Genomic DNA, 22,029 nt, shown 5'->3' with positions numbered 1-22,029 from the left:
TTGGCCCAGCGTCACACGTGTATGAGGGTGTGCGTGTATGAGGGTGTGCGTGTATGAGTTTGTTGATTCTCTCTAATAGGCCTATACAGTGCATTCGGAAAGTATTCCGACTCCTTCCCCTTTTCCACATTTTTGTTACAACAATGGATTAGTTTTAGCAAATGTATTAATAAGTAAAAAACAAAAATTCCTTATTTGCATAAGTGTTCAGACTGTTTTGCTATGAGACTCAAAATTAAGCTCCGGTGCATCCTCTTTCTATTAATCGTCCTTGAGATATTTGTACAACTTGGGAGTCCACGTGTGGTAAATTCAATTGATTGGACATGCTTTGGAAAGGCACACCTGTCTATATAAGGTCCCACAGTTGACAGTGCATGTCAGAGCAAAAACCAAACCATGAGGTTGAAGGAATTGTCCGTAGAGCGCCAAGACAGGATTGTGTCAATGCACAGATCTGGGGAATGGTAGTAAAGCATTTCTGCAGCATTGAAGGTCCCCAAGAACACAGTGGCCTCCATCATTCTTAAATGGAAGAAGTTTGGAACCACCAAGACTCTTCCTAGAGCTGGTCGCCAGGTCAAACTGAGCAATCGGGGGAGAAGGGCCTTGGTCAGGGAGGTGACCAAGAACCCGATGGTCACTCTGACAGAGCTCTAGAGTTCCTCTGTGGAGATGGGAGAACCTTCCAGAAGGACAACCATCTCTGCAGCACTCTACCAATCAGGCCTTTATGGTAGAGTGGCCAGACGAAAGCCACTCCTCAGTTAAAGGCACATGACAGCCCGCTTGGAGTTTGCCAAAAGGCACCTAAAGGAGTCTCTGACCATGATAAACAAGATTCTCTGGTCTGATGAAACCAAGACTGAACTCTTTGGCCTGAATGCCATGCGTCACATCAAAGAGGAAAACTGTCACCATCCCTACGGTGAAGCATGATGGTGGCAGCATCACGCTGTGGGGATGTTTTTCAGTGGCAGGGACTGGGAGACTAATCAAGATCGAGGGAAAGATGAACGGGGCAAAGTACAGAGAGATCCTTAATGAAAACCTTCTCTAGAGCGCTCAGGACCTCAGACTAGGGAAAAAGTTTAGCTTCCAACAGGACAACAACCCTAGGCACACAGCGAAGACAAAACAGGAGTGGCTTCGGGACAAGTCTCAATGTTCTTGAGTGGCCTAGCCAGAGCCTGGACTTGAACCTGATCGAACATCTCTGGAGAGACCTGAAAATAGCTGTGCAGTGACACTCCCCGTCCAACCTGACAGAGCTTGAGAGGATCTGCAGAGAAGAATGGGAGAAACTCCCCAAATACAGGTGTGCCAAGCTTGTAGCATCATACCCAAGAAGACTAACGGCTGTAATTGCTGCCAAAGGTGCTTCAACAAAGCTCTGAGCAAAGGGTCTGAAAACACACAATTGAATCCTTTATTAGAATAAGGCTGTAACGTAACAATGTGGGAAAAGTGTAGGGGTCTGAATACTTTCCGAATGCACTGTATAATGTTAATAACATCCCAGAGCACACCCTTTTAAATTTCAGTAGTGCTCAGCTTGGGCACATCAGACATACTGTATCATAGAAGCTTGAAGCAAAACATCAATGATGGCAGTATTTTCCCCCAGGCCCCAGCCCCACTGATCCCATTTAGTTGGCAGAGCACCATTGCTGACTGGGTACTTTTTTTCAGTCTCCAGCGTCAGGCAGAAGTTATACTGACTCCAAAACAGCCCCTCTGGGATAGCAGCATTAAAGAGATGGCATTTCTCTAGGTAGGCCTAACTACTTGATTCAGTTGCATGAGCAGCCTTTTTGCTGTCCTCAAGGAAATGACCTCATTGAGTAAATAGTTGGAGCTATATATGGGGCTGAAAGTCCCTCTAAATTGCTGCTCTTTCCCCTTTCACTTTTCTCTTGATATAACTGCTTCCCTTCAATCTCTCTCTCACCGGTTCAAATGGAATATTTGATTTTCAAAGTTAGATCAACACCAGTGACTTAGATCTGACTGCAGAGTTTCATTCTTCTCAATGTTTGTTTAATTTGTGTGTTGCTGGAAATATGGGCAATTCCACTAACCGAGTGATGCTGAGACTATTATTTTTTTTTTTTTTTTTTATGACCTTTTAAAATGTTTATCAAACCCTCAAAAATGATTGCAAAGTTTAACAAAACATATATACAACTCTATGCACAATGACTACTTTTAACAATTTCCACTGAACATTTTAAAACACTTACTTGAAGTTCAGTTAGTTTGGTAACAAAATGATGGCACAAACAGCACAAACTTTGCATCTGCACTGTTCAAGTAAATGTGTTTTTGTAAAATGTTCAGTGGAAATTGTTAAGTAGTCTTTGTGCATAGAGTTGTATGGTTTTTGTTTAACTTTGTTTATCATTGATTTTTGGTTTGACATACGTTTTAAAATGAAATATCTTAGTCTCAGCATCAGTATGTTTGCATGGAATTGCCCACATGCACCTACACAACTGTTACTTAACCTTTGGGACATGATCACATCCACAACAGACATGGAACTATTGTTATTTTTTTTATGCTCACAAGTCTCAAATGTGATAGCTGGACTCGGCACCTAGCTTCAAGTTTCAACTTCCACTGTGAGTGACAACATTCAAATTATGGAATTGTATAAATGATTAGTCTCCTCAGTCTCTGTGTCGCTTGCGGAGTCTAGCGAGAGAATATTGGTGTATTGGTTACTCTAGTCCAGCACTCTCAACCCTGTTCCTGGAGAGCTATGGTCCTGTAGGCTTTCATGCCAACCCTAATCTAGCGCACCTGAATTTAATAATTAGCTGATTGATGAGCTGAATCACGTTACAAATCTGGTTGGAGTGACCCTACAGGAAGGTAGCTCTCTAGACTAGAGCAGGGCTCTCCATGCCTGTTCCTATCAAGCTTCTCTCTGGTGCTGTGAGTCTGATTGGCACTTTAAATTTCCGTTGGAGGTTTCATCTAGTTCTTGTCAAATCATGCTGATGCCCAAGAAAAGCCATATACTGTTTTTATGTATTCACTAACACTGCTAGTGCCACTACCTCTGTGTTTAGTATTAGTTGCCTGCTTGTTTTGATTATCTCTGTGGGTTAATTTGAATGGAACCACACACCCGTGAGAATGGCGGTGTTGATTTCTGGGTCTGGTATGGTGTGAGCTTAGCATATGCTGGGATAGGCGGTGCCATCTGGAGGCTAGTATTATCTTCAATGAGCTTTGTTTGGGTATTGAGAATAAATTTGTGTGTATGTTTAGTAGCAGACTGCCATTCTCCCTTCTGATGTTGCGCCATGTTATTGGTAGTGAGAGATTCCATATGAAATCAGGACATAAAAATACCATGATTGTGGGGATTTTCACAATGTAATCCATAGATTGGTGCTTAGGAGGAAAGATTGTTGACATGTATTTGACATTTGTATCTAAAAGCAAAATTGAGAAATAATTGACCAAAGTAGGCATATTTATTACATTTTAGCCTTACCCAGGCCTCTATCTGTAGGTGCTACAAAAAAACAATTGGTGTCACATGAAGCTTTATAGGCTGACCACACCGCTCGCGTGTTGCAAAATACATTTAGAAATCTGTTATTCAATTATTGCACCCACACTGCTCGCACGCGTCAACGAGCGTCTGTGTTGCCAAGGGCTAAAATAGAAATCAGTTCCATTTCTGACGCAGATCACGCTGCAAGTCCTGCCTCTCCCATCTCCCCATTGGTTTATAGAAGCGGGTACCCACGTGCCATCTCCTCATTGGTTATACCCACGTGGGTGACTGAAAGACTAATGAGGTCGGTGGTGGTATTGCACCTAATTTATGAATGTTGCCAATCGCAATATATAGTCAAGCGAAGAAAAAGCCTGGAAGGAAGAGAGATGACTAGAAACGATTCGGTTGACCATTTTATGTGTGGATTAATTGTCGGAGTAGAGATCCTTGTGCATTTCAGGTAAAATAACAACTCAATGTTTATATGCCAGGACAAATTAGCTAGCAAGTGCAAGCTAACTAGCTGAATTGCCATAAATGTTTAATGCTTTTCGATTTGACCCCAAATTAATATAATTGGTTCAGAGTTTGTTTTGATATTGTAACCTGCGTGTCGTGATCGCGTTTGGTGTGGGGGGACTAAATACATGTATGCACGATTGTGCACGCGTGCTGCCGGTTTGGGTTCCGTGTTACTGCTTGCTCTGTAATATGAGTAATATTTAGATTTTAAACACTTTTTCCCCATTTAATTCATTAATGTCGAAAAATATAAACGTGTGTATGTATATATATATATCTCTATCTCTATCTCTCTCTCTATCTCTATCTCTATCTCTATCTATATATATATATATATATATATATATATATATATATATATATATATATATATATATATATATATATATATATATATATATATATATATATATATATATATATATATATATATTTTAAATAAAATTATGTTGGAAATTTGTCTATGTTGTTTAACACATTTGGGGCGGCAGGTAGCCTGGTGGTTAGAGCATTGGTCCACTAACCGAGAGGTTGCTAGATCGAATCCCCGGTCGTTCTGCCCCTGAACAAGGTAGTTAATCCACTGTTCCTAGGCTGTCATTGTAAATAAGAATTTGTTCTTAACTGACTTGCTTAGTTAAATTAAAAAAAGTATATCAGAGTTCCAGAGTCGGATCTCTGCTAGTTTTAAAGTTATGGCCCATTTTATACAGAGAAACTGGCATTGACAAACACATTTTCACGATTTCAATAAATCATAGCATGTTATTTGGCTTATTCAGTAGTTCCTATGTGATTAATTTGACTTAATGTTAGAAGTATCATTTATATTCCTAAAACACGTTTTTTTTTAAAAGTTATACTGTTGCTACTTCCTGTTGTCATGGGTTTTTGTTTTATAGCCCAGTCTTGAAACACCAGTTTTAAATGTTCAAATTCATAATCAATATGCTTAAATTGGTTGTAATATTTTGAAGACCAAAAAATAATCCCTACACATCAGAAGAGGCTGGTGGGAGGAGCTATAGTAGGATAGGTCATTGTTATTGCTGAAATGGAATTCATGGAATGGTATCAAGCATTAAGGAAACTACACGTTTGACTCCATTCCAGCCATTACAATGAGCACATCCTCCTCTGCTACACATAAATGTGTCACACGTGTTTAGATTACTTATATGTTCCTAAATTAGTAGCTACCTTATAAACTGCACACACAAACATTTACCAAGCGGCCACTCTAAACTGGATTTGATTAGCTTGTTCTACTGTTTTCAATAGCGTGCACAAATGAATCACTCACATCGATATTGTATAGGAATCAATGGAACTGGGACAATAACCGCAGGGACATGTAGTTTGTGCTCTTCTAAAAGACTAACCACAACGAACTTGAATATACTGTACCTATCGATAGATGAGAACCTGTAGTGCCACAATGTTTATGGTAGATGGCCAATACAAAAAAGTTAACGCAACACTTTGACTGGATAATTTGAATGAATAATCACCTCACAGATATAGTTCTACATAGTGACTCGTTGGCTTTCATTTGAGTGATATTTTGACTGGCAAATCGATGTATTTGTTTGTGGCCAGTGACTTTTCTGAAGACACCTCCCTGATTTTGTCCTTTCCATTTGAGATTGAAAATGCTATGGACAGGCACATATGATTAAAATCAACGGTGCCAAACCAAAGCTATTTATCTGTTTTTAAAGCAATCGATTTAGTATCATCTTTATGACTACAAACTTTTCTTTTAAGGTGAAAAGGATTTGTAATTCCACTTAATTTATGTGGTGAAAATACAAGCTTGTGTAAGGTAGTAACACAAACTGTCCACATTAGGGAAATTAGTGCAATATACAATTATTTACATAGTAGCTGCGGTTCGAACTCGACCTGCCATGGCTATTGATACGGAGATTTCTGCGCATTTGTGTATATTTAAGCAAGCATATCAAACAAAGCAAGACACATACAGTCAAAATAGCGATGAATTATGATTGCAAACATTGGCTAGTTCTTTTTTCAGCAACTCATTGTTATGTTTGTTCCTTATAATGACAAACCGGGGTCGTAGGTTTAACTACTTTTAATGAACATATACTTAAGCTAGAAAACTCCATGTTTAGCCATGCAAGGCATTCTTTTACCATCTCCTGCACCCGCATAGCCTGCTGGGTAACGTAGTCTAAATGTTATTAACACATAACACACTCATTACGATATGAGCATAACTATGAAGATTATCATCACAAATAGTAGGCAGTCGAAAGCAGTACTTGACAAACGACGTTAGGAATAATGGTGCGCGCTGTATGGCAGCAACTATAAAGATTAGCCTACATCACACGCAACGCTGATTTGTTTTTGCTCCAAATGCAATGTGAAGGGACTACGTCCTGCATGTGCAAATGCAATATCCATTACAACAGACAGAAGGTTTTATAGCCTTTAATAAATGTTTTGGGGATTGTTTGTTCAGATCGCCACAGGGTTTTTTATTTGAGCTGTTAAAGAAATATGAGGCAGACAGTCTGGCAGAATAGGGTGAGTAAAGAGAGACACCTAAAGGGAACGGGAGTGTGAGCAGCAGCTATGTAGTGTGTGTGTTAAATAACATGTGCAGAACATGATCCGGATCCTTAGCTTTGAGAAAGAGGTTTCCGGAGGGACAGGAGGGGTTTGACCACGAGCAACAACTCAGTATTTGCAGCCACAGCCAATAATTTAATGTGGAAAAATAAGTAATGTCAATTTAGGATAATAGTATATGTTGCCCACTCACAAGCTAATGCAACAATTACACCTATTTCTCACTCCTTTAACCATTTTAGAGTTTTAAAATGCTCTCAAACACAATTTAACTGAACGCTTTAGATGAGCCACCATCATGTCTGTGCAGCAGCCTGAACGTTCGATGTCCCTAATGGTAGGCGATGTTACCAATCACAGCCAGCCTTTTACGTGTATCATTCCACATCCTGCAAATTATCAGCAGGGGGTGACCATTTTGAACCCATTTTCACATTCACTCTGTTGGTAATGCTTACAAATTGGATCATAAGTCCTACAGTAGCTGAGATCCCACCCTGGACCTTTCATATGCCCGTAGAGGGTATTATGTTCAACAATATATTAAACATTTTGCCATATCCAAAATGGTGTTTTTCCAATATTCATAAATGTATTTGCTTTTACTCGAGGCTTAAAAATCCTTCTTTAACCTGTACCCTTCCCTTCATCTACACTGATTTGAAGTGGATTTAACAAGTGGCATCAATAGGCGATCATTTCACTAGGATTCACCTGGTCAATCTATGTCATGGAAAGAGCCGGTGTTCATGTGTTGTACACTGAGTGTACAGTATGTCAACAATCCTTTCCCCCGAAGGACCATTCTATCTATGGATTCAATTTTGTGAAAATCCCCACAATCATGGTATTTGTTTTGTCCTGGTTTCGTATGGAGTCATTCTAGTGCTAACAAGAGGACTTGACTGATTTGATCATTAGGATGTTTCTGTGGATAGGAGACATTGTTTGAATTGATCTGTTCAAGTTTGTACTTTGTCCAAGATGAATGGTAGTGTGTTATCCAGGGCAGACAAACACAGTGAAGCTGTTGCGAAGCACAGAAGTTAGAGGCTTTTACCCCAGCAGATTGCTAAAATGAAGTTAAACTTCTGTACTTGCCTATAAGTAGTGTAAAATAAAAAACCAATTGCATTTGTTTCCACATTCATTTATCTTTTGACTCTCGTTCTCCCTCTCTCGCTCCTCCTGTTTCCAGTCGTGGGGGAAATCCAGTGTTACATGGAACTGCTGCTCTGCTCTGACTCCTCAGAGGCTGAATTTCTGTTAAATTTGTCTCTAAGTGTGACCGCTCGCTAGCTGCATTGGCCAGTGGGGAGAAACACTCCATATATGGTGGTGTGATGGTGGCCAGGGCCAAGTTTAGCAAAACAAGCATGCACACCTCCTCTCTTGAGACAGCCTCTCATTCTCCTCCCCTATTCCTCCTCCTCCATTCTCCGTTAGCTGTGGAAGTCCCAGCTCCTGTGCAGAATGCAGTTCTATCATTGTGAGAAGGTTGTTAGCTAGTTTGCACTGCTGGTCATGCAAATGTAGTGCAGTGTATGCTGGAATAGTTGGTCAAGGGGCTAAGCCTAACAACTGAAGGTAGTTAGTCTTAGATGTATTTTTTGCCTTGTTTGGTGTAGCCCTTATAGGGGGCATGAGCAAGGCTTGTGGCATCTGAGGGAGAAGGGAAAATATATTGCAACTACAAGCACTGAATCTTGTGGGGAGGAGAGTCAGACTTTATTTTTAGGCATGAAGACATGTCAGGGATGGGAGGAGAAAGGACTTTGGTGAAGCGTTCCGCCTACTCGTGTACCATTCTATTAATCTGCCTTCAGCATCACAACTTCACGACCACTTCCTGGGAAAAGAAAGCTTCCCATACAGACACACAAACGCTGTGCACGCACACGCTCACATGCACACTCCTTTCTAAAGTAGTGAGCCAAATCACCTATGGAAAAATATACTGAACAAAAATATAAACGCAACACAAAGTGTTGGTCTCATGTTTCATGAGCTGAAATAAAAGATCCCAGAAATGTACCATATGCACAAAAAGCTTCTCCCATTGTGTGCACTAATTTGTTTACATCCCTGTTAGTGAGCATTTCTCCTTTGCCAAGATAAACCATCCACCTGACAGGTGTGACATATCAAGAAGCTGATTAAACAGCATTATTACACAGGTGCACCTTGTGTTGGGGACAATAAAAGGCCACTCTAAAATGTGCAACACAATGCCACAGATGTCTCAAGTTGAGGGGCTCTAGGAATGTCCACCAGAGCTCTTGCCAGAAAATGGAATGTTCCTTTCTCTACCATAAGCGTCATTTTGGATAATTTGGCAGGACGTTTAACCGGCCTCACAGCCACAGACCACATCTAACCACGCCAGCCCAGGACCTCTACATCCAGCTTCTTCAACTGCGGGATTGTCTGAGCCCAGACAGCTAATGAAACTGTGGGTTTGCACAACTGAAGAATTTCTGCACAAATGGTCAGAAACTGTCTCAGGGAAGCTCATTGGTGTGCTCGTCGTCCTCACCAGGGTCTTGATCTGACTGCAGTTCGTCGTTGTAACCAACTTCAGTGGGAAAATGCACACCTTCGATGGCCGCTGGCATGCTGGAGAAGTGTGCTCTTCACGGCTGAATCCCGGTTTCGACTGTACCGGGCAGATGGCAGACAGCGATCTGTATGGCAGTATATCGTCATGTGGGCGAACGGTTTGCTGACGTCAATGTTGTGAACAGAGTGCCCCATGGTTGTGTTGGGGTTATGGTATGGGCAGGCATAAGCTACGGACAACGAACACAATTGCATTTTATCGATGGCAATTTGAATGCACAGTGATACCGTGATTAGATCCTGAGGCCCATTGTTGTGCCATTCATCCGCCGCCATCACCATGTTTCTGCATGATAATGTGCGTCTCCATGTCGCAAGGATCTGTACACAATTCCTGGAAGCTGAAAATGTCCCCGTTCTTCCATGGCCTGCATACTCACCAGACATGTGAGCAAATTGAGCAAGTTTAAAATGCTTTGGATCGACGTAGCCGATAGTGTGTTCCAGTTCCCGCCAATATCCAGCAACTTCGTACAGCCATTGAAGAGGAGTGGGACAACATTCCACAGTCAACAGCCTGATCAACTCTAAGCAAAGGAGGATGTTGCGCTGCATGAGGCAAATGGTGGTCACACCAGACACTGACTGGTTTTCTGATCCCTGCCCCTACTTTTTTTTTTATAAGGTATCGGTGACCAACAGATGCATGTGTTTCCAGTCATGTGAAATCCATAGATTAGGGCCCAAATGAATTTATTTCAATTGACTGATTTCCTTATATGAACTGTAACAGTAATATCTTTGAAATTGTTGCGTTTTTATATTTTAGCTCAGTGTATATAATTTACTTAATGAATAATAAGTCGACAACATATTGTCACAAGCCGGCTCATAGCCTGTGACAAATGAGAGGACACGAACAACAGGTATAGGCCAATTTAAAAGTATTCTTTATTATTAAACAAACTATTAACTTAAACTAAGAAAAAGGAATGAGGTGTGGATGTATCATAATGTAAGGTGTATGTAAAGTGCATGGATGCGTGAATATGTGTGTGTGAACATGACTGAGTGAAAACTATGCAAAACTACAAAGGAACAAACAAATCATGAGCATACCTGGAGGAGCAGAGAGGGAGAGAGAGCAAGAGAGAGGTGATTAGTAAGCAGTTTTATACCCTGAGCCCAGGTGGCTCCAATCACTAACGACCCTCCTCTGCCTGCAGGAGGAACCACCCCCTGCACGGCAGAGGAGGAGCCGTGACACCCCCCTCCTTAAAATGAGGGTCCCACCCTCAACCCAACTTCCTCCAACATATTCAAAATAATTCAAATTTCCCAAAAACAAATAAACAACAAAAATACCAATCCCGGCTCCTAGCAGTAGCCCCGTGTCCCCCAGCTGACTGTCCGCCCCTCAAACTCAGCAGCCCTGGTACCTGGGGAGCAATTTAAGAGAAAAGAGGCGCAGACAGCCCGTAGGGGTCAGCAGAGAAAAGATACAAGCTAGGTTAAAGGAGCACGGGACAGAGCATCAGCAATGATATTATCCTTACCACTAATGTGTCTAATATCAAGGTTGAATGGTTGCAAGAACAAAGCCCAACGCATCAGGCGCTGGTTGGGGTTTTGCAGGGACCTCAGAAAAACAAGTGGGTTGTGGTCAGTGAACACAGTTAAAGGGGTCAAACCAGAACCAACATAGACCTCGAAGTGCTGTAAAGCCCAAATGAGACCTAAAGCCTCCTTTTCAATTACAGAATAGTTTTTCTGATACTTATTAAATTTTCGGGAGAAGAAACTGACTGGACACTCAACCTTGTCGTCATTCTCCTGGAGAAGCACAGCCCCAGCACCGATTTGACTGGCGTCTACCTGCAATTTGAAAGGTTTCCCAAAATTTGGTGCTGCCAACACAGGTGCCAAACACAAAAGAGTCTTAACTGCATCAAATGCCTCTTGACACTGGGTGGACCAGATAAATTCAGCCCTGGCCTTCAACAGGTTGGTCAGTGGGGACACTACTACCGAAAAGTTTACACAGAAAGCACGGTAGTACCCCGCCATTCCCAGGAAGCGCATCAGTTCTTTCTTTGTGGAGGGCTGTGGGAACTGCTTCACAGCCTGAACCTTGGCTTCTACGGGACAGACAAATCCCTGACCAACAACCTTGCCTAGGTATGTGACTGTAGCTTTGGCAAACTCACATTTTGCCAAATCTATACCTGTGTCCAACATAGACTGCATCTCTGTTTCCAGTTTTAGTTTCTTCTCCTCAGATACACGATAAAATCTGTGTTTGATAGGCTTAGCATCTCCGATGTCTATATCATGTTCAATTAAGTGGGTTTGTGATGGAGTGTCAGAAAACAAAACAGGGTAGTTTCTAATAAGAGCTACCAATTCATCACGTTTCTCAGAGTCTAAATGATCTACCAAAACCCCAAGGTTTTGCAAAGTCTGGGAGTTTTTCAACCGTCCTTGTAAGACCTCATCTGAAACTTTAACTTCCTCTTCTCCCCCCTCCACCAAATTAAAGCCACAAGATGCAGGGACTGGGGCAGCAGTCACCACTGACCTCACTGCTGGAGTGCCTTCAACTTTGCTTAGATCACGGGAGTGATAACATTTTAACAGGTTCACATGGCATAATTTAGAGGACTTCCTATGACTAGGGGTTTCAATAAGATAGTTCAAATCTGACACTACGCAACACAGTGAAAGGACCACAGTATTTTGCCTGAAAAGGTGAACTTACAAGAGGCAGAAGAGCAAGTACCCGATCACCGGGACTAAACTCACGCAGCTCAGCCTGTCCGTCATATTTCAGTTTCATTTTCCGTTGAGAACATTTTAGTTTTTCTTTCGCTAGTTCACCAGCCCTATACAACTTCAACCTAAAACCATTTACATAGTCAATAAGGTTCCGAGGTGGTTCCTCAGGCAAACAACCATCCTGCAACACTGCTAAAGGCCCACGCACCTTATGGCCAAACACTAAGTCATTTGGGCTAAACCCTGTGCTTTCCTGCACTACTTCACGAGCAGCTAGTAACAGCCAAGGTAACCCCTCCTCCCAGTCCGCAGACAGTTCCGTACAATATGCACGAAGCAAGGATTTTAAAGTTTGATGAAAACGTTCCAAAGCTCCCTGGCTCTGGGTATGGAACGCAGTAGACTTGTTGTGTTTAACTTTAAGCTGTTTGAGAACCTGAGCAAATAAATGAGAGGTAAAGTTAGACCCCTGATCTGACTGGATGGTTTTTGGAATCCCAAATGTTGAAATAAATTGAGTTAAAGCTTTAACTACTGATTTTGAAGTTATGGTACGCAAGGAAAAAGCTGCCGGATATCTGGTTGCTTGACACATAACAGTTAATAAGTAGCTATGACCTGACTTGGACCTTGGTAATGGCCCAACACAATCGATAATAAGATGCTCAAAAGGTTGCCCTACGGCTGGTATTGGATACAACGGTGCAGGCTTTACAACCTGATTTGGCTTGCTTGTGCGCTGACACGTATCACAAGTTTTAATAAACTGAGATACATCCCGCTTTAAACGTGGCCAGAAAAAATAACGAAGTATACGATCATACGTTTTACGAACACCCATATGACCTGCCACATCACCATGTGAAGTTTGCAACACTTTATTTCGCAAAGTAGTAGGTACAACTATTTGAAAGACTGGTTCTCCTAGACCCTGATCATAGTGTGGAACCCATTTCCTGACCAACAGCCCATCAAGAAGAAAATAACACTGAGCACTATTCCTCACCACTGAATCAGGAACCACTTTATCAAACAGATCAGCCAAAGTAATATCGGCTTTTTGCTCAGCCATCAATGAATCTCTAGAACTAGTCAACTGTTCTGTCTGGAGTTTGACTGGCAACTCAAGACTTTCTGGCTTACTCTCAATCTCCTTATGAGAGGCTGCGCGGGTAACCGCACAAACTGGAAATACCTCAGGAGACACACAGTTCTGATCCGGAGTTTCCCTTGCAGGGGACACTGAAGGTTGCTTCTTACAGATGTTTAATTTGCCATCTGCCCACACCTTACTACCTGCCAAGTCATTCCCCAAAATCATGTGTACTCCCTCTACTGGCAACTGAGGTCTAACCCCAACATCTACATCACCCTCTACCAGACCACATTTTAGGGTAACTTTATGTAAAGGACAAGAGAATGGAACTAAACCCATACCACATACCATTACACAACGGCCAGTATCAGACTCTTTAGAGAACGGCAAAACAGATTCCAGAATAAAAGAATCTAAAGCTCCAGTGTCTCTTAGGATCTTGATTTTAACATTCTGGTTGCCATCTACCAGGGACACTACACCATCTGAAATGAAGGCTGAAAAATCACAGCGGGAAAACTGAGAATCAAACTCAACTAGTGGCTGAAACAGCTCACCCTGGTGGTCAGAGGCTGTAACAGGACTTGCCATCACAACAGGTTTAACTTGAACTGACTGTTTTGATTTAAGCAGAGGACAATTTTTCTTCCAATGTCCTTCAACTAAACAGTAGCGACAGGTATTAGCATTAACCGGTCCTTTAAGTCCTCCAGACTTAAACTTCTGCCCAGGCCTTTGGAAAGAAGCCCCCAAAAAAGGTGACCTACTATTCCTAGGAGTAAAGTTATTTTCATGGTACATGTCACTGTTTGACTCAAAATGGCTTTTATGTGTTAGCCTGTACTCATCTGCAAGGATTGCTGCATCACTTGGAGACTTAACTTTACGTTCATTCATGTATGTAGCAACCTGGTCAGACACAGAATTTTTGAACTGTTCTAACACAATCAAATTAGACAGACCCTCAAAACTACTAACTTCAGAAGCTGTACACCAACGATTAAATGCAGAAGTCAAACCACAAACAAACTCAGAATAGGTTTGTAAATCTAACTTTTTCCTTTAACGAAAACGTTGACGATATGCCTCTGGCACAAGCTCGTAGACCTTCAGAACTGCTGATTTAACTTTAGCATAAACTTTACTGTCAGCTACACTCAGTGCTGCAAAAGCCTCACGTGCTTTACCTGTAAGTACACATTGCAACAACATAGTCATGTCCAAATCTGACCAAGCTCTAGCTTCCGCAATACGCTCAAATAAAGTAAAGTATGTGTCTGGATCTGACTCATCAAATTTAGGCAACAAACGAAGATTCTGTGAAACATCAAACTGTGGTAGTCTTTCCGGTCTATTAGCATTTCTCAATCGCTCTATCTCTAATTGCATTTGCAACAGTTCCCTCTGCTGCTCAAAAGTTAATGAAGGGCTAGACTGAAAACTTGCACCCTCACTACTAGCAGACTGACCGCCAAAAACACCCATTTCCCTAAGACCCTGCTTTAAGCTAGTTTTAACAGTCTCTTTAATTTTTTTATCAACAATCTCAATCTGATAATGTTCAGCAATTTCAATTAACTGCTCCTTAGTACACAACTCTAAGGCTACCTCTGAAGGAGCTTGAACAAAACTACACAAAATGGAAGACATTTTCCTCAACCAATACAACTATTACAAAATGCTCAAAAAAACACAACTCACCTGCTGTCAATCTGGGTTCAAGGACAGGAGCCACACCCCACTATCCTCCAAAAACTACTAACTAACTGGCCCTGGTCTTCGTGCAGTCACATGTGGTGGGGTTTTATGCACACAAAACCAGTGGAGAGGAAAAGACAACCAGAAACTGGCAGCCCTCCCATAACCACGGAGGTGCTCCCGAGCCGATGTAGGGGAAAAGGGAAAGGGATGCTCTACCCACGTTCACTGCCACCTAAAACAAAAACACCACAAGCCTCCTATTGACACTCGCTGATATGCCTGAACAGGAGAGGTAAATTTCTGTTTAATTTCTCTGATGTCCAACATATCTGTTTTAAATAACAAAACATATCAGGCATGACATCCATCAGCAGTTAGACAAAATACAGACGTGGTGCTCGTCTGTTTCCCTCCATGTGTCACAGTATGACATGGGGCCTTGCTATTTATGAGACTATGGCTCTGGCTGTTCCAGTACTCCAGAGTTATGTGCTCTGCCTGGCATACCCCTCACTCCGCCTAGGCTCCGGCTCTGCTTCTCCCAACAACTATTTTTAAACATCTGGAATTTGAAAAAAACATTTGCTTTCTACTCAAGCCTTTTTAAAGTCCAGAGGCTGTTGTTTTCTGTTCCACATGCCTGGAGATGGGATCGGACAGGAGGGTTTGGGAGATGGAGGGGATGGTCCCTGTCAGATCTATTGCTTTAACTAACGAGAATTGGTTCTAATTAACATCCCCGATGAAGAAAAGGTTTCAAATGAAACGGATCATAATAATAAACTGCATTACTCCATGTCTTAGGTGTGTTCATGTAGTTCAGTGGTTCCCAAACTTTTTCTAGTCCTGTACCCCTTCAAACATTCAACCTTCCGCTGAATACCCCCTCTAGCACCAGGGTCAGCGCACTCTCAAATGTTGTATGCCTGTCACACACACACTACACAATGCATTTATTAAACATAAGAATGAGTGTGAGTTTGTCACAACCCTGTCTTGTGGGAAGTGACGAGCTCTTATAGGACCAGGGCACAAATAATATAATAATCAATAATTTTGCTCTTGGCCATCTTATATATAAAACGTTATTTGTTATTCACCACAGGTTAATGAGAAGGGTGTACTTGAAAGGATGCACATAACTCTGCAATGTTGTATTGGAGAGAGTCGGTCTTATATTATTTTCCACAGACAGTCTGTGCCTGTATTGCAAAGGGCATCAGTGTCTTAACAGCTGATTTGCCTAGGCAGGATACTCTGAGCGCAGCCCTATCCAGAGATCTGGCAGTGGCTTCTGGTTTTAAATTTAATTTTCACAAACTCTTGTTGATATTTCGATGAGGGTCTCTTGTTCAGATATTGGTAAGTGGACTGGAGGCAGGGCATGAAAGGGATAACGAATCCAGTTTGTGTCGTCTGTTTCGGGAAAGTACCTACATAATTGCGCACCCAGCTAACTCAGGTGATTCGCTATTTTACATTGTCCGTAAGCTTGAGTTCATTTGCACACAAAAAATCATACAATGATGGAAAGACCTGTGTGTTGTCTTTGTTAATGCAGACAGAGGAGCTCCAACTTAGCCTCAATTTTGTCCCGCACATCGAATATGAACTGAACAAAAAAATAAACGTCCCTTTTTCATGACCCTGTCTTTAAAAGATCATTTGTAAAAATCCAAATAACTTCACAGATCTTCATTGTAAAGGGTTTAAACACTGTTTCCCGCGCTTGTTCAATGAACCATAAACAATTTAATGAACATGCACCTGTGGAACGGTCGTTAAGACACTAAGAGCTGACAGACGGTAGACAATTAGGGTCACAGTTATGAAAACTTAGGACACTAACTCTGAAAAACACCAAAAGAAAGATGCCCGGGGTCCCTGCTCATCTGTGTGAACGTGCCTTAGGCATGCTGCAAGGAGGCATGAGGACTGCAGATGTGGCCAGGGCAATAAATTGTAATAGGCGTCTCACAGCACGGACAAGACAGCACTACAGGGAGACAGGGCAGTGAGCTGATCGTCCTCGCAGTGGCAGACCACATGTAACACCTGCACAGGATCGGTACATCCGAACATCACACCTGCGGGACAGGTACAGGGTGGCAACAACAACGGCCCGAGTTACACCAAGAACGCACAATCCCTCCATCAGTGCTCAGACTGTCCGCAATGGGCTGAGAGGCAGGACTTAGGGCTGTTGTCTGGTGAGATTCTGCGATACATCACCGGCAACAACGTCGCCTATGGGCACAAACTCACCGTTGCTGGACCAGACGGGACTGGCAAAAAGTGCTCTTCACTGACGAGTTGTGGTTTTGTCTCACCAGGGGTGATGGTCGGATTTGTGTTTATCGTCGAAGGAATGAGCGTTACACCGAGGCCTGTACTCTGGAGCGGGATCGATGTGGAGGGTCCGTCATGGTCTGGGGCGGTGTGTCACAGCATCATCAGACTGAGCTTGTTGTCATTGCAGGCAATATCAATGCTGTGCGTTACAGGGAAGACATCCTCCTCCCTCATGTGGTACCCTTCCTGCAGGCTCATCCTGACATGACCCTCCAGCATGACAATGCCACCAGCCATACTGCTCGTTCTGTGCGTGATTTCCTGCAAGACAGGAATGTCAGTGTTCTGCCATGGCCAGGGAAGAGCCTGGATCTCAATCCCATTGAGCACATCTGGGATCTGAGGGCTAGGGCCATTTCCACCCCCCCCAAAAATGTCTGGGAACTTGCAGGTGCCTTGGTGGAAGAGTGGGGTAACATCTCACAGCAAGAACTGGCAAATCTGGTGCAGTCCATGAGGAGGAGATGCACTGCAGTACTTAATGCAGCTAGTGGCCACACCAGATACTGACTGTTACTTTTGATTTTGACCCCCCCTTTGTTCAGGGACACATTATTCCATTTGTTAGTCACGTGTCTGTGGAACTGGTTCAGTTTGTCTCAGTTGTTGAATCTTGTGATGTTCATACAAATATTTACACATGTTACGTTTGCTGAAAATAAACGCAGTTGCTGTTTATTTTTTGTTGAGTCGCGTGGAGTCCTTGTAATCCAAGACTCCAATCATTCAGGCGAGAAAAAACATCACCCAGATATGCCAGTCGTGTGAGAAACTCATCATACAAGAGGTCAGACAAGTCATAATTAGGGTCAGTAAAGAGAACTTTAAGCTCGTCTTTCAATATTAAAAAAGTATCAATACTTTCCCCCTTGATAACCAGCGCACTTCTGTATGTTGTAAAAGCGTTACATGGTCGCTGCCATATCTTTGCATAATGCAGAAAATACACGAGAGTTCAGGGGCCTTGATTTAACAAAGTTAGCCATTTTCACTGTAGTGTCCAAGACATCTTTCAAGCTGTCAGGCATTCCCTTGGCAGCAAGAGCCTCTCGGTGGATGCTGCAGTGTACCCAAGTGGTGTCAGGAGAAACGTGCGTTACCACTCCACTATGTCTCCCTATCATGGCTTTTGCACCATCAGTACAGATACTAACACATCTTGACCCCAAGTCCATTTGATGTCACAAAGCTGTCCAGTATTTAAAAAATATCCTCTCCTGGTTTCCAGTGGTTTGCAGAAAAGGATGCCTTCCTTAATTGACCCCCCCATAAATGTAACAGACATGTGGTGGGTCTGGCACAGCTCCTGGTATGTCTGTTGACTCATCCATCTGTAACGCATAGAATTCACTGGCTTGTATGCGAAGCAGTTATTGTTTCAAAACATCTCCTGGCATGTCACTGATGCGTCTTGATACTGTTGTTTGATGAAGGCATTGTCTGTGTAGTTTTTTGGGGGGCCTTTTCCTCACAGCATTGTCCCAGACATATCTGCGGCAGCAGGAAGAATTAAGTCCTCCACATAGTATGGAGCTCGTCTGTCCTAGCCATTCTGTAGCTCACCATATAAGATGCTTCTAGCCCCTTCTTATTAATATCTGTTGCTTTTATACATGTCTTACTACTCGAAAGTTCTCTTAATTCTCGCTCAAACTAATGTGGTTTATTTTTCAAATTGGCATGTTTCGTTTCTAAATGTCTGCAGAAGAGTGAAGATTTCATAGTTGTGAGTACTTTTGCACATAACACACTGTGGCTGAGGAAAGGCACTACTCCCAATATAAGTGAACCCGAAATCAATTTAGTTCTCATCATATTTATGCCTCTTCGATGGTTCAACGTCCCTGTCTGTTCGGTGCTTTCCCGGCTAAGGGGGCAGTAGCTCTTCGGCTGCAACAGATTCACAACTGTCAGTGTCCATGCTACCTGGGCTAGCAACAAATGTAGAATTACTGATGCTAGCATTGGAGGTGCTCGTGGAAGCAGAACAACTTGTGTCGTTGACAGGTGTAGGTGTTGTACTGCTGGTAGTAGCAGTACTACCAGTAGAGCTGGTATGTGTCTATGGACACGGGCCTTACTTTCTTTTAAACATTTATCAATTTTCGAGCAAACGGAATGAGCAGCAGCTATGTTTGGCTACATACGAACTGTTAGTGGAGTTCGCGTGAGAGAGTAATGGTTAATGTAATTGGATGTTAATTATTTGATTAGGCTACCTGTATTTGACATTTGTTATTTCGACGAACACTATATAGTTACATTTTATTTTTGGCAGTCACGAGGCTACTCCCGCAAGGAAAAAAACATTACCCAAATGTATAGCCCCATTTGAAAATGTGAATCACATTTTTATTTGGCGTACCCCCGACGGCATTGTTTGGGAGTAGGCCATGTAGTTGAATGAAACTGTATCAGAATTTTTTTGTTCATTCTCCCCTTCAATGTTTTATTTTTGTGTTGCCAAACAGGAAAGTCCCAGGGAAATCAACCACTAATAAAATTAAAACGTGGAAATACAGTAGGCTATTGCTAACTGGTGTGCAGTTGCTACCAACAAACTGTTGTTCCTTTTATTCTTACTTTTCATCCTTTTCTCTCAGCTCCTCCTTCCAGTGTTCAAGTTTGACATGTGCATTGTATTCTTCTACAAGCTGGTGTGCATACATTTTGTTAGATGGTAGGATTGATAATTGTGTTGTATTTTAGTAGATATTGACTTGTCGCTTGTCACCAACTTTGTTCTCACTGCGTCACTCACTGAATCATGTTTCTAAGATGTTGCCATGCAACCCAATACGTTGGCAGGTTTGCAGTGTGCTCCCAAGCAGCAGTGTTTTTTCACTGTAGTTCAGATATGGTTCAGACCGATAAGAAAGAACTGATAAGATAGCAGCAGTGAGTCAGTCGGTGTCCCTGCCTTAGCAGCACTGTCTGAAGAGTTCATACCTATTCATAATAACATTGACCTATTCCTGAGAGTCAATCAATTTGTGTCTATAGTTTAATACACTATCTCTAGGAGTTATAAAGATGTGTGGAAATGAAGAAATTCAGATTATATACGCAAGTAACAAAGTACTAGGTGTTCACGTTTGGGTCCTATTTTTGTTTCTACCCCATTTCTCTGTGGTTTTTAATGTTTGGGTCATGGCCCTTTTTTATGCTCTGTAAGGTTTCAGTCCTCCCAGCCCCCAATAACCTCTGGACTCACACGCGCGCGCACACACAGACACGGCCCGGGCGTGTACACACACACGGGCACACTGAACACACACTGTAGTCTGAAAGAAGGGTTCTGAATCTCCCCAGGTGTTGCCCACAAACACGCATGGAATGGACATTCACACTCAAAGTATTTCTAGTTTCTGCAATGGGGACGGGGCATGGATGGCTCTTGTCCAATGCCTGTCCAGTTATGTATGATTGACATGTTGAGTGAGCAGTCAGGATGCTGCTTTGCACCTGAGAAGATGCTCTGAGAAGTAGGTCGCTTTTTCCCCCCAGAAAGGTCGATACTTAGTGTTTACAGTCCTGTTTTAACTGGTGTTCCATAGGACATGTGGTAATAATGGAATCTTCTGTTGATGTCTATGAAGTAAATGCAGCTCCTCCTGGTACCTGTAGACTACTTCATTGTCATGCAGGTGCTTTGTGTAATTGCACCTTTACATTTTTCAATTAACCCAAAATGAAGTGATTGGTCATTACCACAATCGGCCATTTTACCGTGATGTTTCTAAATATATGCCAACTAATACAACTTCTACAGTCCGCTATTTAAAAAGTGTAGCCTAAGTTCTTTTTTTCTCATGGCCCATAGCCGGGCTACGTAGAGTTGTCTCTCTAAAGAGGAAATGAATTGCACACTGAGGGACTGGCTTCATGACACAATGACATTATCTTCAGAGTACTGGGCGGGGTGGACCATGTCCTGAATTGCTGTGCTCTAAGGGAGATTGTGTGTGTGAGTGTGTCTGCATGTGCTTTTTCTCCTTAAATAGTAGTTCTGTGTGAGGTACGTCCTTTATTGGGAAGTGGAGTAGAGATGATGAAACCGCTGGCAGCAAGCTGTACAGTGTACACTGACTTCTGCAGAGTAGAGGGGGAGGAACAGACACACATAGGATCAGAGAGGTTATAGTAAGGTTTGTTGTAATGTTATTCTTGGAACAAACTACAAACCTCAACAGAGGTTGACACAGCTCTGTTGGTGTTTAGAGAATGACAGGTGACAAATCCATTGCCCTGCATTCTGTGTTTTAAGCCTGTTATGAGTTATGTCAATTTCACTTCACCAAATCAAAGTTCTGGAATTCTTTATTTGATCATATTATATGCCCAATTCCTGAATGACTTTTATTGAAATGGACAAACATGTTATCCAATGTGGCACTTAAGTGTCCTAATTGTTTTGGGGACAAAATCTAATTGCACCCTAAAAATAACGCTGTCATTTTATATTTGCTTGATCGCATGTTTTATGTTGGTTTCTCTTTTCCAATGAATTTGTTTTCATTCTCTCTTTCAGGATTCTATCAATGCCTTCGTTCTAGATCTGGACTACCCTGCCCTACGGAAAAACAAAAACATAGAAACATTTTTAAACAGATGTAAGTATACGTTTGATAATAGTTCATGTGAATGTGTGTAATGGATGACTGACTCTTCTCCATGCAGATGAGAAGGTGATGGGGCACATACGGGAGTTTCAGATGAGGTCTGAGGACTTTGACAGGGTGAAGGTGATCGGCAGAGGGGCGTTTGGTGAGGTTCAGCTGGTGAGATTTTTGTATTTCATAGATGTTAAGGACCTGCGTATTCACTACACCACTTAGTTTTGACTCTACCCCTATGTCTTTGTCTTCCCGTCTCTCTTTCTGACACTTTAATTCCTTTGTTTTCC

General features: G+C 42.3%; 1 protein-coding gene across 2 annotated transcripts in view; it reads left to right on the top strand.

Moving 5' to 3' along the window:
• LOC129813027 (rho-associated protein kinase 2-like) overlaps window positions 1–22,029 on the top strand; it is a 55,362-nt gene that overhangs the window by 11,304 nt on the left and 22,029 nt on the right. For both annotated transcript variants that reach the window (XM_055865155.1, XM_055865154.1), the window contains exons 2-3: window positions 21,655–21,736; window positions 21,804–21,904. In XM_055865155.1, coding sequence (XP_055721130.1) covers window positions 21,655–21,736; window positions 21,804–21,904 — 183 coding nt within the window. The remainder of the gene's footprint in view (window positions 1–21,654; window positions 21,737–21,803; window positions 21,905–22,029) is intronic.

This window comes from Salvelinus fontinalis, chromosome 16 (assembly GCF_029448725.1).
Source record: "Salvelinus fontinalis isolate EN_2023a chromosome 16, ASM2944872v1, whole genome shotgun sequence".
NCBI lineage: Eukaryota > Metazoa > Chordata > Actinopteri > Salmoniformes > Salmonidae > Salvelinus > Salvelinus fontinalis.
Note: the sequence above shows the minus strand (reverse complement) of the source record. Positions and strands in the feature narration are given on the sequence as shown.